This window comes from Chlamydotis macqueenii, chromosome 2 (genome assembly GCF_036417535.1).
Source record: "Chlamydotis macqueenii isolate bChlMac1 chromosome 2, bChlMac1.mat, whole genome shotgun sequence".
In the NCBI taxonomy this organism is placed as follows: domain Eukaryota; kingdom Metazoa; phylum Chordata; class Aves; order Otidiformes; family Otididae; genus Chlamydotis; species Chlamydotis macqueenii.
Genome location: NC_141557.1, coordinates 107,403,132 through 107,418,634, shown reverse-complemented (window position 1 = coordinate 107,418,634; position 15,503 = coordinate 107,403,132). Strand labels below are relative to the sequence as shown.

Sequence of the window (15,503 nt, the reverse complement as noted above, 5' to 3'; positions counted from 1 at the left end):
GCCACTTAAAATTCAATTAAAATATATCAACTAAAATAAAAACATGCACCTTCCTTGGCAGCAATTTACAGTTCAGGTATAGACCTTTAAAGTGTATGTGTGTGGGAAGCTTGTTTGTTTTTATGTAAAGTGCTGAAACTTCTCTTGGTAAGCATAATAACAATTTGCTTTCATGTCTTGTCCTGAAGCATGATTTTTTATTCCTATCCAAAAGAACAGATTTCCAGCTGCATAACCAAACAAACTGCATTACAAAACATAACAAGCTTTTAAACTTCACTCCCAATGAATAAATCCAGCAACTTCTAAATAGTCTCATTTTGCTTTCGTTAGATCTCAGTGTATTCACACCTATTCTATTCCTTCATGTATGCCATACTCCTTATTTGTAGTACCTTTGTCAGGGAAATCAGGTCTTGAAACTGATTGCATGAAAAAGGACTACAGAAAAATTCCTCCTCTTCCTCTTCTAGGCAAGTATGCTTAGCATTTTAAAATAAAAATCTATAGCCATTGAATCTACATTGCAATTGTCTTATCAAGCATATCAGTTACATAAATGTTAATACTTAAAACATATGCTACTCTAAGATAGGCATGAACAAAAGTATTTAACCCACAATTTACTGACTAAATTAACGGATTAAAAACAAAATGTTGTAATTTTGGTTCAACTATATACCCTTGCTTATTCAAGCAGAATGGATATCTAACAAATCAGAATTTAAAAGCTGTTATTTTCTCCTCAATTCCTTCTGCTTCTAGTGGTGGTGCCCTTTTTTGTTCTCTTCCTCTATCCACACTCCATTCCTGAAAATCGTCTCCAGTATGGTAATTACTAGAAATTGAATTATCTGGAGTCAATGGCTTTGACATACGCCCTGTATACAGGTGGGATTAACCACCTGTAGGGACTGCAGATGGTGTTTATATTGCCCTCACTGCTCAGAGACTTGAGGGAATGACAGCTTTACTGCTTTGCTTTGGCTCCACACATTTCTTGCCAATGGCAGCAACAGGAGTAAAACCACCACTCTGTCAAGCATTCAAGGCCACCTCTTATATCCCAAACTCCAGTGAGTTTACACCACGGGGACAGTAGTCGTGATGTAGAGGCTCCATCACAAGTAGATGCCTTGCAATTCATGCTGCAGGTACTCTCTCACCCACTTGACGCTAGGAATTACCAATTCTATTTTGCCAATGGAGATCTGAGGCCAACAGAAAGTCCACTGAGCTGGTCAAGAATCTCTTCCGATAGAGAAAATTAATACAATTCTGGATCAAAGCCATAGCTGACCAAATCGCATAGGATGCTACAGCATATTTTTCCCATGATGTCCCTACTTTCTTGGTCCATCTGCATTCCTACCTATCTGCTAAAAAAATTTCAGTCTCCATATGAAAATTTAGAATGGCCAGCTGCAGTGAATTATTACGCATTTTGCAGTAATTGGTGATTTTCCTGAAATCTTAGGTCTTGAACTCGTAGGAATACATATGAAATGTAACCTTCACTATTTCTAATTAAGAGACTATGAAGATTTTAGCACAATCTAAAGGCTGATCTCTTGCTCCAGTCTTAAAATACAACAGTTTAATTTTAACACCATGACTCCTTGGAGGGGACAGGAATGAGTCCTTGCTTCTAAAAAGGATGAACAACACAGACCTCAACACATTATGAGAACCCAAAGACACAGAGCAAGAGAGATCCTCTCTTGCTAATAAACTAAGTTCTGAAACACCACTTCTTCTTCTTCCCTAGGGTTTGGCTGTTCTTTCTAACAGTTAGCTTACCTATTTCAAAATATGCCACCTGTAGAAGGAGGCAAAGCCATGCACTTTGTCCAGTCTCTGATGGCAAAAACAAGCAAAGTTCGTTAAATTTTCAGTTACTTGCATTTTCAAATGCTGAGCATTCTTTCTGAAATTAATTTATTTGCACATTCAAAAAAATGCACTGGAAAATAAATACATAGTTTAAAGCATTTGAAGTGTCTTCCCAACTCTTATTACCTTGCTTTTAATTAATACATAATAATTTTGCACTTTAGGTTATTTCAGCCACATCAGATAAGTCTTACCATTCTTATCTAAGAAGCAGCCTTGTAGAAACAAGCATGTCCTGTAGTAAAAGGGATGTGTCTTTGACAGAGAATAGTTAAGGGAAAAAAAACAAACAACGAAAAAAAACAATAAAAAACCACACACCACAACTCAGCTACCAGCTGCCTCTTCATCAAAATCTCATTATATGAAGGGAAAAAGAGAAAATGGAAGGAGTCAAATCACCTTCCTAGTTCTCCAGTCAAATGCTGCATGAGTGCTTTGTTTCTAAACACAGCTCTTAAAATAATTAAACTATTTTGTGCCAAGTATTTTAAGGACTTGCACCATAGATAATTACTTACCTGTTCTCAGCTACATATCATGAAAGATATATCTCTGCATGTCAGGCAGGAACTGCCAGCTCAGTTCTTCAACTTCAAAGCTACCTTTAAAACCCCTGGCACTTGCAGAGGCATCTACTACACGTTCGTTGAAATAGATCCTTTTTCATGATACATCTACCAATGCCTTCAAAAGCAGAAATATAAAAGGAATTAAATCTCTGAAAGGTAATTAATACTGTAGCAATCTCAGTCCATGGAGAGTAAGGTTATCAAAGAGCTGATCGTGGTAGAGCACTCTCCTGCATGTAGTCAAAGACCAATTGTTACTCTTGGGTAACTCTTTTCTGTACTGACATTTTTCATGATAAAGCCACTTCTGAGGGCCGAAACACAGGGCACTTATTTTTAAAATAAACAACACTTAAGAGAAAAGTGCAGGTAACTAGAAATGCAAATATATAAATGTATTTCAAACATTGCTACCTTCAGCAAAGTGAAAGCCGGTTTAACATCAATTTCATATAGAAGAACTTGATAGCGATGGATAAAGGGACAAAATAAGACACTAGCAAAGTGCCTCAACTGGAGTTTGTTGACAGCTCTGAAATGAATTTAGGATGTACCATCACATTCTAGCGTAAAACCAAAAAGTGTTAAACCTTACAGCTTGTTCTGCCAGCGAAGATAGCTGAAAACATCACTCTCTTGTCAAGAAGCACCAAACTAAGTGTTTCTAAATGACTTTTTGCCAGTATTCTTAAGTATACATCAGGGTCTCACAAGAAAGATGACTTCAAGTGGAAGCTGGGGGAGGTGGGGAAGGCGAGGGGAGCTCAGTTCCCTCTCTGCGTGACACCAGCAGGGAGCTGCCAAGAAATCACTCTGCTTGCAGCATCTTCATTAAAAGGCCTAGATAGCTGCCAAATTAACCTCAAAGTGAGGTTATCTTTATCTGTCAGAGTGGTAAAGAAAATTATTAATCATTTTATTGTGGTAGGCATGTAAGACAATAGAGGTTAGAGGAGGGGTGGCCTAGTTATCTCACCTCAGCAGTTCGCTGCCATGCACCCAGGCAGAAGTAATAACCAGCGGGAGATTACAAACCTCTTGAGTTTCATCTTTATGGATGCAACACAGACACCCGTCCAGTTTTACCTGCTTGCTTGACCCTAGAGCCAGGCCAAGGGCAGATGGGTGCCATGCATCCCCGGCCACCTGGAAAGCACCTGGAAGGCGCGGGCACATCCCCTCTGTCCCTCTCCTTCAGCCACTCGTGACAAAAAGTGGGCCCAGGTAGGAAAGAAAAAACAACCCGTAGCGTTCAGAGGTACGCTTTTTGCAACTGTTCTGCAGTTTGTTTTTTTTAAAGGTTTCCCGCAAGGACAGATTTCAGCACTTCTGCTGAAGGTGACACCACGAGGCCAAGTGCCAGACTCCTCACTGGAAAGTCCCCAGCAAAATGCCCTGGCTCCAAACGCAGTAAGCACCACTTCCAGCACAAGAAATTGCAACAAACGCCCCTCCTTTGCACGCTAACACATTCAAATGTCAAAAGCACTGACATCACCCTTTCAAAACAAGCACAGTGGTTAGTTTCAAAGTAAAGCAGACTTGTTGACCTCCAATTACACTGCCCAGAATGAAAAATCAGGACAACTGTTTAAGACACCAAATGACATCACTTTAATTAATGAAACCTGTCTATCAACATAATTCACTTAAACACTTGTCACGTTCAAAGCTGCTTTAAAATTACATTAAAGGGATTTATACAAACTGTCCACAGCTTTCTTGATCAAGCTAAGGTACGGGAACCCCTTCACTTTCTGAATAGGTTTATAAGAAATTAAACGCAAACATAAGGGCAAAATTAACTACAGAATATTTTCATTTCCAAACGTGTGTTGCCTGGAAAACACACTTTCTATTTTGTTCTACCTCTGAGCCATTAAAAATATTTCTACTGTGACATGATTCCTCTATCCAGACATGAAAAGACTTAATAAATCACGCTAATACTCTCCTGAACTTCAGTTTTTTCATTTGTTTGTTACTATTACATGCTACCACAGAAGTCAAAGTTTTCTAAAAAAACAAACCCAATTTCTTATTTTCTTTCCCCAATGCCATCATGTTTTCAACCATCACCTTATAATCTTTCTATTTTAAAAAGTAGACTGAGGACAGTGATACTTAACATCTATCTGTGCAAGTGTGTGTGACTGTATGAAATACATATATGGAGGCTTGTTATGCAGAGTATGATATAGTGAACTAATTGACATCAATTGATTAGAAGAGACCAGCTCATAAAGATATTTGGCTTCATGAGAATTTGCTCATCTAAAGCAAGTGTTGGTTTTAGGGCTCACATCAAGAAATCCTGGCATGCTGAAAAGGAAAAACAAATAAAATTGCTCATTAGGACCTTCTTGTCCCAACTCCAAGCTTGCTTTGTCCTGAGAGAAAGCCAGGGAAAAACCCACAGAACTCTCTTTTGGCTTAAATCACCCAAAGTATCTTGTTCTTCCTTGCCATCATGAACTCAATAACAATAAAACAAACGTCTTGTTTTTCTAGCGCTTAAAATCAAGTTTCTAGCCTCTTTCTCAGAGATGCAAATACATAAGTAACAATAAAACAAAGGGGTTTGTTGTCTCTCCAGGGGAAAGGCGAAAAAACCTCCTCTGTTTTCCATCCAACCAGGCTTCCAAAAAACGCCTTCCTAGTGCCTTCTTTACAGGCTCTACACAAAGCAAACTCAGAGCAGCATACGAAGCACTGCCCCTGCGTGCAGCTGGCTTCCTTTAGCACCATCCCTTAGCTCCCTGCCTTTGCCAATCCCTCAGCTAAATCTTCTTTATATTATTTAGTTTGGCTCTCCAAACAACAAGTAGCCATGGTTGCTACTCAGCTCTGCCAGTTCGCTTCACCCCCCCAAAGAAAATCCCTGAATTCCCATGCCTGCTGTCTTCCTAGAGCATCCAGGCTAGCCTACACTTTCCCTTCAACAAATGCTGTGCCAAATTTCGTAGATTCAAGGAGTTTATCTCTTGGGACCATTTTGTTCAGTTGGACAAGTTAGTGGGAGCTACTAGGAAAGCAGCTAGATTAAAATGTTCTAATGATTCTCCAAAGCTAAAACTACCTGAGAAAAAGCCATCACCAGGAATGCTGCTTTTCCCATTGTGTTATTTCATTAAAAATATTTACAAATCAATCATTCAAAATATACTCAGGGCCATGCATCCTGCAGACAATAGTCTTTTGAAAGCTACCCCTTAAGACTGCTTCAGTTACAATACTATTTAAGGACGTTGCAACGACATATTTTAAACAAAAAGCTACTGTAAAAATCCTTTTACTGAGAAATGCAAAACATTCCTTGTCTTCAGACCAATCTTTGGGATACATACGATATTCTGACTTTTAGATTCAGATCTTCAGGGGCCAGCAGAATTTAATATACACTGTTTACTTCTTTGTTTCAAATGGTCTTATCTCACTTAAATATTTTTCTAAAATACAGCCTGCAACAGTACAATAAGCAAAGGGGAGCAGAAAATAGCATCGTGAGAACACAGGAATCAAGAGCATACTAAAAAGATCACATAGCTAAAATAGAGAGATTATTATTTTGGAAAATTAGTGGTACTTTAAAGTCAATTCAAACAACTTTCCTCTAAATGTTTCATTTCTTTTAATACTGTTACCGGCACTGAAATAAATGCACCAAAAGAAACTTTGCCTCAAGCCCAAGGCTTCCTCTTGAATAATTCAAAAGCAAGGAGATCACAGTGGCTTAATTAAAGGGGCCTCGCTTCGTTCCTTTACTTTTCCCATGTTGCTGTTACAGCACAATATGCCTCTAGAAGGAATTAAGTAATTGTGTAGCATCTACGCTGCTTCCATCTTCTTTGGCAATGCAATTATATCATCCTTAAAGTGACTCTGAACTAGCAATATTGACAACTGAAATATCCACAGTTTTTTACACAACTGCTATCAGCAAGAAAAACCTCTGAGCACCCTCAAATCTAGTAATTTGTGTCCTGGCAAGAACTAGAAAATGCAAAGCTTCCACAGCCACTTTTTTCCTCTTGACCCCTCTCCTGAATGAGGTGGTGGATTGTGAGGCTCTTAACACCTCACAGAAGTTAGAGACTCCAAAACTGATAGCGGATAAGCACTTGAGAGACTCTGCCGTTGTACCTCTCGTTTCAGCCTGGAAGGGCTAACATATTTTCCCCCAGCTAAATCAGTTGGCCGAATTAAGAAGTTCTCCCCCAGCCCATAAATCCTGCTTCTCTTGCGCCTGTAGAGCATCACAGCTACAGGAACACCTATACTGCCCATTTCAAACGAGCTGTATACGCACAAGTTAAAAACCGCAGAAACAAGTTGATCTACTGTTCTGAATACGGTCTGTGAGGGTAGCTACTGGGAACCTTCAACCTAACACAACATGAGAGAGGAAAACTGTACAGCAGTTTTGCATGTTACCGTTAACCTGCTTGTCTACTAAAACATATATCACACACATAATGTAAATAATACAAGCACTACAGATAAGGTACACAGGATATTCCCTATGGGATGCTGGGACTACATGGAAATCAAAGAACACTTGTGCCTTACAGACACGACAGAAGATGTCACGTGAACCCATATAAAAATGGTCTGCATTTCTGAAGTAGCGAAAGGAGCCAGTAAGGCTAAAAAGCTACATGCAACACCACAAACATCCAAGACTGCAAAGTCTACAAAGGTGGAAACTAGAATCTGACAAGATGAACCTTTGCCAAACCCTAACAGAAACCAAGCTGCTGTCCTGGCTACTTTTTCAGAGCAGATCTACTGCCTTTACCAGGCTGACAGCGAATGTGAACAATCCATCACAGCCTTCTGTGCACTTATCAGTTATAACACCTGGAGAAAGGAGGCAGTTGCGAGTTGAAGAGAGAGGCTCTCAGGCAGATCCATCTTCGGACAGGTCAGTCTGCACTGCCCGGCTGAGTCCTGGAGTTAATCCATAGGGCAGAGAAGAAATGGGTCACTTTTGTAAGCTGGCTCTGCTCTTTTTTCACTTTGTTATGGGTCACTACAGCATTTCTGTGTTAATTGACCATTACCCTGATTTCCAGTCATTAGTTAGAATTCCAAATTAATCTGATCAAACAAAACGTAACTTGTGAAAGTAAACATTGATCTACTTTAGTCTCCAGAGTCTATTTTAGGCAGTGCAGGCTAACACAGGTTATTTGATACTTCAGATTAAACTTCAAATTCAGATGTGTTATTTCTAACAGATTGCTTCGCACATTTTAGACATTTGTATTTTAAAGGAAAAACTGGAGCTCTGTCACAACAAATTCTGCATTTTATGCACCACGGGACACCACTACCACCAAAGAATCCTTCCACCTCCACTGCAAACCAGAACTTTATTTTTACCCGTATATAAATTATTTATAATAATTGCAGCATAAAACAGATGGGAAAAAAAGTCCATGCCCTACTCTGCTTCTTTTAGATGCATAAAGGCCACACACAAATTTCAGGTGTATTCTAACCTCCCCATACATAAAAATAATCTGAACGCTCCATCTGTGTTTCCTGTTTTTGTTGGACAACTCCTTGGATTCCTCAGACTATTTTAGACCTTAGACAGGTTATACCAGTATAATTATGTGAATTATGGGTACAAGGCTTTTTAACTGGTGTAGATGCATTACTGCGAGCCATAATGGGAAGGTAAAAATCACCACAGGGAAGATCATTTGGTTTTATCTCCCAGCCTGGAATAAGACATACCAATCCATCTAAGCCCACGCTGACAGAAGGGATGTTTCCATTGTTCTGTATGAGAATAATTAAAGCGAGGGGAAAAAAAAGCCCTTCTTTTTTTTAATGAGAAGACTAAAGTCATAAGGCACAACTTCCTTGCAAGTACATTTGGTGTAATGCAGTTCTAATAAAAACCTCTCACAATAAACATTGTGAACAGTACAAAATTACTTCCACTTCTACTTATATTTCACATGCAGAGTTCTCAGTTGTCATAAATCCACTTGCTCTGTAGCTGTTTATAAAGCCCTTCATATCAAAACCCTATTATTGCTGTTAAATAATTTTATTTTAAAATCAACAACATGGAGATTTGCTCATACATTATGAAGACTCAAACAAGCAGACAGACACTTCTGCTTTATTTTGCACAGTCTGTCCTCAGCTCAGCTCCCTGTGACAACAAAAGTTAAGGAAACTGAACACTTCCAACCCACTGTAATTTAAATTTTTTCCTCCATCAACATGTGGAGACATAGATCACCTTTTTCTAAAAGAAAATCTACCAAGATAAAGTCCAGCATGTGACATTTGAGTACATTACAAACAGGACTCAAGAGAAAAGAGCTGATCACTTGTCTTTTTTGAGCACAATGATTTTAGTAAGGTTCCAAAATCTTCACAAGCTTCAGGTAGAGTTACAGGGTACACTGCAAGTTGCTTGTTTTGAAATGAAGCATAAATGCTGTTCTACAGGTTCATATAAAAATGCTAAAGCCACTCCAGCCTTAAAACAGAATTACACTCACAGAAAGCTGCATCTTACTAATTTTAACCTCACGGACTAGGCAAAATTATAGGCCTTTGAATTCCAGTAACATGAACTCTTTAACTATCTGTCATAAACAAATACCCAGACTTGGTTTTTAACTACATTTTCTGGTTCCTGTCTGACAGGTTGCCATATTATACTTACTTGGGGTCATACCATCTATATCACAATAATGTATGTCCTCAAACTCAGAAGGGAGCCTCCAAAATACTTAGATCTAAACGTAGATGTTCTCATCCCACCTGTAATTGCATGGAGACAGGACATACTCTTCTTTTTCTCTGTAACTCTACACATGCCGCAGATAGTTGATCTGTACTCAAAACTCAAAGTACTCAAAACACAGGCAGATCAATATCACTACTACAAGTTTCAGTTCCTTCCAGTTGAAAGAAATCAGTCACATCCTTGAACTACGTAGACATGAGTCACCTACACTTACAAGTTTCTCATTTTAGAGACTATGCCAATGATTAAAAGGCAATTAAAATATCTGAAATCTGAAAAATGTATTCTTCCTCTTTGCTGACAAGCAAAGGACAAACATGAATTTCTACCAATCAAAATATTGCAAACCATAATCTTGTTTGTATTTGTTACAGTGAGATAACACAATACTGCACATACTGCTCTGAAAATAATTTTCATACAAATTAAAAGGTCAGTATGGAAATTTCCTAAGTACGAGTTTTGTTTACAATGCAACCTGGGTCACTAATTCATCTTTGTGAAGCAGCAGTTACACGACTGTTAATTTTTGGTCAGAATTAATGAACATTATTACTGCACTACCTAAAAGGGATTACGCAGGTAAGGCCCAGGACCAGAGGCCACTGAGCACCGAGGGCCATCCACCTATATTTGTCTCTGAGATAAGGTGTAGTTTGGCTGCAGATAAGGTTCCTGTTAAAGTTGAATTAACTTTCAGGACAAAAGGTGAACATAAGTAAGTGGAAGATATTGGTTCAGGAAGTCCACTGCCTCCTTGCATGTCTTCTAAAAGACCTACAGAAAAAGGTAGCAGAGGCAGTGTCACGATTTGCTGATGCTATTGACACCACCTCTGCTCTGAAGAAGAGTTAAGGTGACGGCTAGTGCTGGCAGTAGCGATTTGGCTACGATGACATTCAAAGCTGGAAGAAATGACAGGGCTAAGGCTAGGATGGGAGTTCAGCCCAGCAAACACCAGCACGGAATAAAACCTGCTATCAAAAGGTTATGTGGCTTTATTTACATCTGGAATTAGAAGATAAAACTAGAATTGGGTTTAGGGTTGAGGCTCAGGTCAGCAGATGTTGATAAACTGCAGCTTAGAAAGTGCCTCCAGGTTAACACGAAAAGTGATGCTGACTTAAACTATCTGACTGTAGAGATCTGTGGGATAAGGAGTCAGATAAGATTAGGAGTGGAATTAGGGTTTGAGCATACTCTGGAAGAGACTGATAAACTGCATCATCTCATTTCAGTATCAGGGAGGGCCACATGCCGTGATAAAGGTGCCACATGACAGGACTTCACACACCCTTAGAAAGCCCAACACCACCCAGCATGCCAGGCCTACTCTGTCTATACCCGCTGTTGACCCAAGGCTCCCCAAGTCGTACATGTGCTGTCAACCCAATGTGTTCCTGACCCCTCAGGATTACTGTATATGTACATTTGTGTACGTGCACAGCGAACCTGGCACTCCCGAGTGTACTGTATGTCCACGGTGCGTATGTACTGCAGATGGGGGCAGGGAAGAGGGCCCCAAACAAGGAAAGCATCTGTCTGAAAATATCCAGTCCTTACTGTCTCTATTTCTCCCTTCATTTACTTTAGGGCTGCCATATCCAACATACATCAAAGACTAAAAAAGTTAAGCGTTTGGCAACCAACATCTCCTCTCTTCATAGATGCATTTTTAAAACACAGTGAATCAAGTCTGTGCAGCAGGTTGGTCCTGCCAAGGAAATCAAAAACCAAATCAGCCAAATATACTGAGAAGCAGCACAAATGCTTGTCTGTATCCTCTCCAAACAGGAGCTTTGCCAATGATGATCTTGGCAGTACTATTTAGCACTTACACTTTTCCCAGTTCTTAGGAATAGGTGTCCACCACATTACTCAGCATTTTCCAGGTGAGGGGAGGGTTCAGGATTGACCTTGCCTACTTCACACTACATAAAAACTGACACATATCTTATCTCTGTGTTTTAAGCACAAGATAGGCTCACCCACATTAGCGATTAATGGTGAAAAATTCAGTCTTAGTGGCAGACTGGCCTTGGACCTGACAATGACGCTTTCTGGAGAAGGACAAAACATTTAATCACATTTCAAGGACAAAATCATGTCCATACTGGAGAATATATGGTTAAGAACCTTAAAAACCAATATAAGCAGCACACAGCCCATCTCTACCATCTTCCAAGCTTGCAATTTAGAGAATGCACTGTAGGCCAGAATGACAGTTGCTCAATTCAACAAGCAAACCTTCTTCAGCATTCACAACAAACTGCAGAGGAGAAAACTTCATAGCGAGTCTTGCCAAGAGGGGATTACAATATTCGAGCCTCAAGGTCACAAGACCACACACTACTGTTGTGAAACAGTCACTGGGTAAATAAGGGAGTAGCCTGGAACATAGTTTACCACTGCTGGGGGAAAAAAAAAAAAAAAAGCTATACACAAAACATAGTCTTACCACTGAAAAGGTAAGAAGTCAGGAAAAAAAGACCTTACAGATCTGCACTTATGTCAAAAATGTGGCAGAATGACGCTGCCATTCTTGTACTGTCCATGCATTAACGACATAGAGTAGGGAATAAAGGCGAGCCGCAACGTTAAGCCTGCAGCAAATAATTTAGGCAAAAGCAGCAACAGCAAGAAAAGAGTTACAAACGTGGTACATTTCCAGAATGACAAAAAATCAATAGCAAAAGATGCTAAAAGTTAAAATGTAAGATGTTGATTTTAAGACATATAAATAGGCAGGTACCTCAGACCAGCAAAGGTACGTATTAACAAAGCAGAACTAGAAAAATGGCATTCAGCAGACTTAACAGTTGAAACCTGACCAAACATTTTCTTATCCTTTTTGTATTTCAGGGATGTGTACCAGTGCAACTGAAGGAGTTCAGCAAAATTTTCCAGACCTCTCTTTTATTGTTTGCAGAAATCAAGTTAAGAACTTGCAGAATAATCACCTTTACAAGCCACTGCCCTCAGCTCTGTATATACAAAGGTCTCGTCAGCCTCTGCACTGAGTGAAACTTCCTCTAACGATCCAACTTTGATTGCCCCACCAATTCACAGCATTTTACCAAACTGGGGGAAAAGAAGATATATTGCATCTACCTTCTATGTAACACCAAGCTGTTTAGAGCAGGTCCCATGGGGGCTTAGGAGGGTGCTGCTGGCCACTTCTAGAGAAAGTGACTGGGTGATGGGGGGCAGCAGAAGGAGGAGAGAGCAAAGCACCTGCCCACAGCAAGGGCACCGACACAGTAAGGCTGGGAGTGGCAGGGCCTGGAAGGGGAGAGTACTTCAGCCAGCCAGGCCCTCCCCAATACAGGGAGTGAAAGGCCATTTCATTCCTTTCTCCCTCTGACCCTTGCTTCTCTGAGGGAGGGACAAAAAATGAAGGCATTAAGTATTTAGCATTATTTCTGATACAAGGGGGATACAAAAGCATCTAAAACAAATGTTACTCCCATTCCAGTCTCCTAAGACTCCTCTTTACTTTCAACCCATCAGAAGCGGCAGGTTTTAGTAGGGTCTTGTTTCTGTGTGCTAACGTGTCCTGATGTGCTATCTGGGACACTCTTCTAGAAGGCTCAGCTTCTACCACTACACTCTTAACTTCTGTGACACACTAAGCTTCTGGTTCGGAGACGTGACTTGCATTTACAAAGAAGCAACAATCAGGGTTCAATTCCCTGCTACAAGTTAGCATATAATTTTCCAACCTGTATTAGTCTCTCAGATTATTTATGAGGTAAACAAATTATACAAATTTTGTCAAAATCCATGCTTATGGATTTGTCTGTAGCAAGAATTCATTGGGCTCTAAAATTTTTACTGAAGACTATTCTATAGAAAATAGATGATTAATGCTTTTAAATGATTGTTCACAGTAGTACAGATAACATTAAAGAACTTGTTGCAATTAAAACTCATAAGCTGTATTTTCAAATTCCACAACTCAGGTCCAGAACCGCAACCATAATGATTGTCAATGAAATACTGACTCACCCCATACAAATAGGCTACTGTTATAAAAGCACTCCTCTGCTTCAGTAGAGAAGGGTGGCAAAGGAAGAAACTGATATGGAATAATTAAACTAATACCACACTAATGAAAAGGTGATTTAATTGAAACAGCCCATGAAGTATCCAACTGTACACAAAGTAATTCAACAGACATTTCACTGGAAGGCTGACTATCCAGTGCATGAATGAAATCAGAATGTGGTATTATTGGTACATCCAATGATAAAGTTGAACATGGATTTTCTGTTGCTCACTGTCAAACATTAAATACTACTGCATGTCATTTTCGCAAGCAAACCTTACAGAATGACCAGGGAAATCAGAAAATGATACGGCCAGTATCACATTGGACAGTAACATGGAAAATACAGTTGATTTTTCTCATTGATAAAAACAGCGAAATACCACACAAACTGCCCATTACTGTACCTTCATGACATCTTTATAGGAATGAATGGCCTCAACTTCCTCTTTGTCATCACCATCGTCATCCTCCACTCCTTCATCCAGAGCATCGTATCCTTCATCTCTACTCCCATCTGTTTCTGTGGTGTTAGTCATGTGGTCAATTAGCTGCTCCAGTGGAGGACTTAATTCCCGCTCTTCATTGTCCTTCAAACCATAGTCCAGGGCTTTATATATAATAATCCCTAGTGATTCAATAACCTATAAAAGTGAAAAATAAATACCTATTAATGTCATTTACATGAATAAATAGGTCAGTCTAGGAACACCCTTTTCTGGGTATTGTTTGTATAACAAAACAGCAATAGAAAAGGCAATAAAAATAAAAATTAAAGACAAAAATTATCTTCTAATACATACAGTAGTACGTCAGTAATGCAGCACAGAACATGCAACAGCAGGTCATACCACATGCCTACAACTTTATTATTTCAAAGTTTGAAATAAAAATTTGTAATTTAAAAACAAAGCACGACATTTTTAGCTTATTTTCCCTTTTTACTTCTAATATGACAAACCCCAAATAACGTTACTGTAGACTTTGTAAGACTATTTTACATGCATACGACCTTTTGGGAGCGGGAGGTGGGGAAGAAATTAAAAGAAAGAATAAACTAACATGAGACGCCTCCCTCCTCCCACAAATTAATGACTCCTGGAATGTGCCCTTCAGTTTCTGCAGCTCTTCATTGACCTGACAGGTGTCTGGACACGACTGTGGACATCCCGGTATGAACTCACTGAGCACTGGGACATCACTCCACAGGAACTCCTTTGCCTGTTGCACAGCTAGCATATTCCACTGAAACTACCAACAACTGGATTTCAATAGTAATGAGGTAGTACCTTGATTTTTCATTTAACTTAAGGCTTCTTTTTTGTGCTCTGTCAAGAGCAAAGCAAACAGACAACCTTTTACTCAGTGATGCTTGCAAAAAAAAATTGTCATGAACATCCCAACATGCTAAACGTATATTTTCTTTCTTGGCATTAATTATTTTCCTTACGAGTAATATTGAAGCTTCTAGCATTTTAAAGATATAAAGAGATGGCATTTCAAACTGAGCAGCTTGGAAATGGGTATTAATGGAGAAGGAAGGGAAAATGGGCTTCCAAGAGTAAACTACAGGAAGATAATGTCGCTGCTGGGAGATCCTTCTCTGACAAAGAAAGTAGGACTGGGGTTATTGCATGTAATCTCTGATCTTGTTTGTGTGCTGTGATAGCTAGCATGTCACACAAATGAGCAGACTCCAGTGTAGGAGTAGTTGGCACTAGAGCAACTTGAATAACAGGAGCTTTTCTAAACATCCAAAACCTTGTCATCAAATGCCATTTTTCCCTCATCTGGCTTTCAGTACTATCCTGCTCAACACACCTCTTAATAAATTTTTGAAATTCTATTTGGGTCAATAGGACAACACAAATGGATTCTTAAAACATTAAATTTGACTCTAGCAGCTCACTAATTTGGCCGGAGAGGCTGGAGGTTACCAAAGACTTAAAGTGATATGCTATTAGTTTATCTAGACAGACAATTTAATAAACTAGCTGTAGTCCAACAGCTTCACACTTTCATACTTCATTTCTCTGTTGAAATTACTTTGTGGTGCAAATTCACTTTGCAAAACAGTGGTTAATAAACAATTAGCTAATAAACATAAAACTCAATAAATTAAAAAACATTTAATAATTTATTTCCAATAATTTTGATAACTCAATTCGATATAAATTATTTTCCTATGCTATTGTCTTAAAATGTGTTTATA

General features: G+C 39.2%; 1 protein-coding gene across 2 annotated transcripts in view; it reads right to left on the bottom strand.

The window, feature by feature from the left end:
* Positions 1-15,503, bottom strand: part of SPIRE1 (spire type actin nucleation factor 1) — a 133,240-nt gene that overhangs the window by 59,254 nt on the left and 58,483 nt on the right. For both annotated transcript variants that reach the window (XM_086740591.1, XM_086740590.1), the window contains exon 3: positions 13,699-13,935. In XM_086740591.1, coding sequence (XP_086596717.1) covers positions 13,699-13,935 — 237 coding nt within the window. The remainder of the gene's footprint in view (positions 1-13,698; positions 13,936-15,503) is intronic.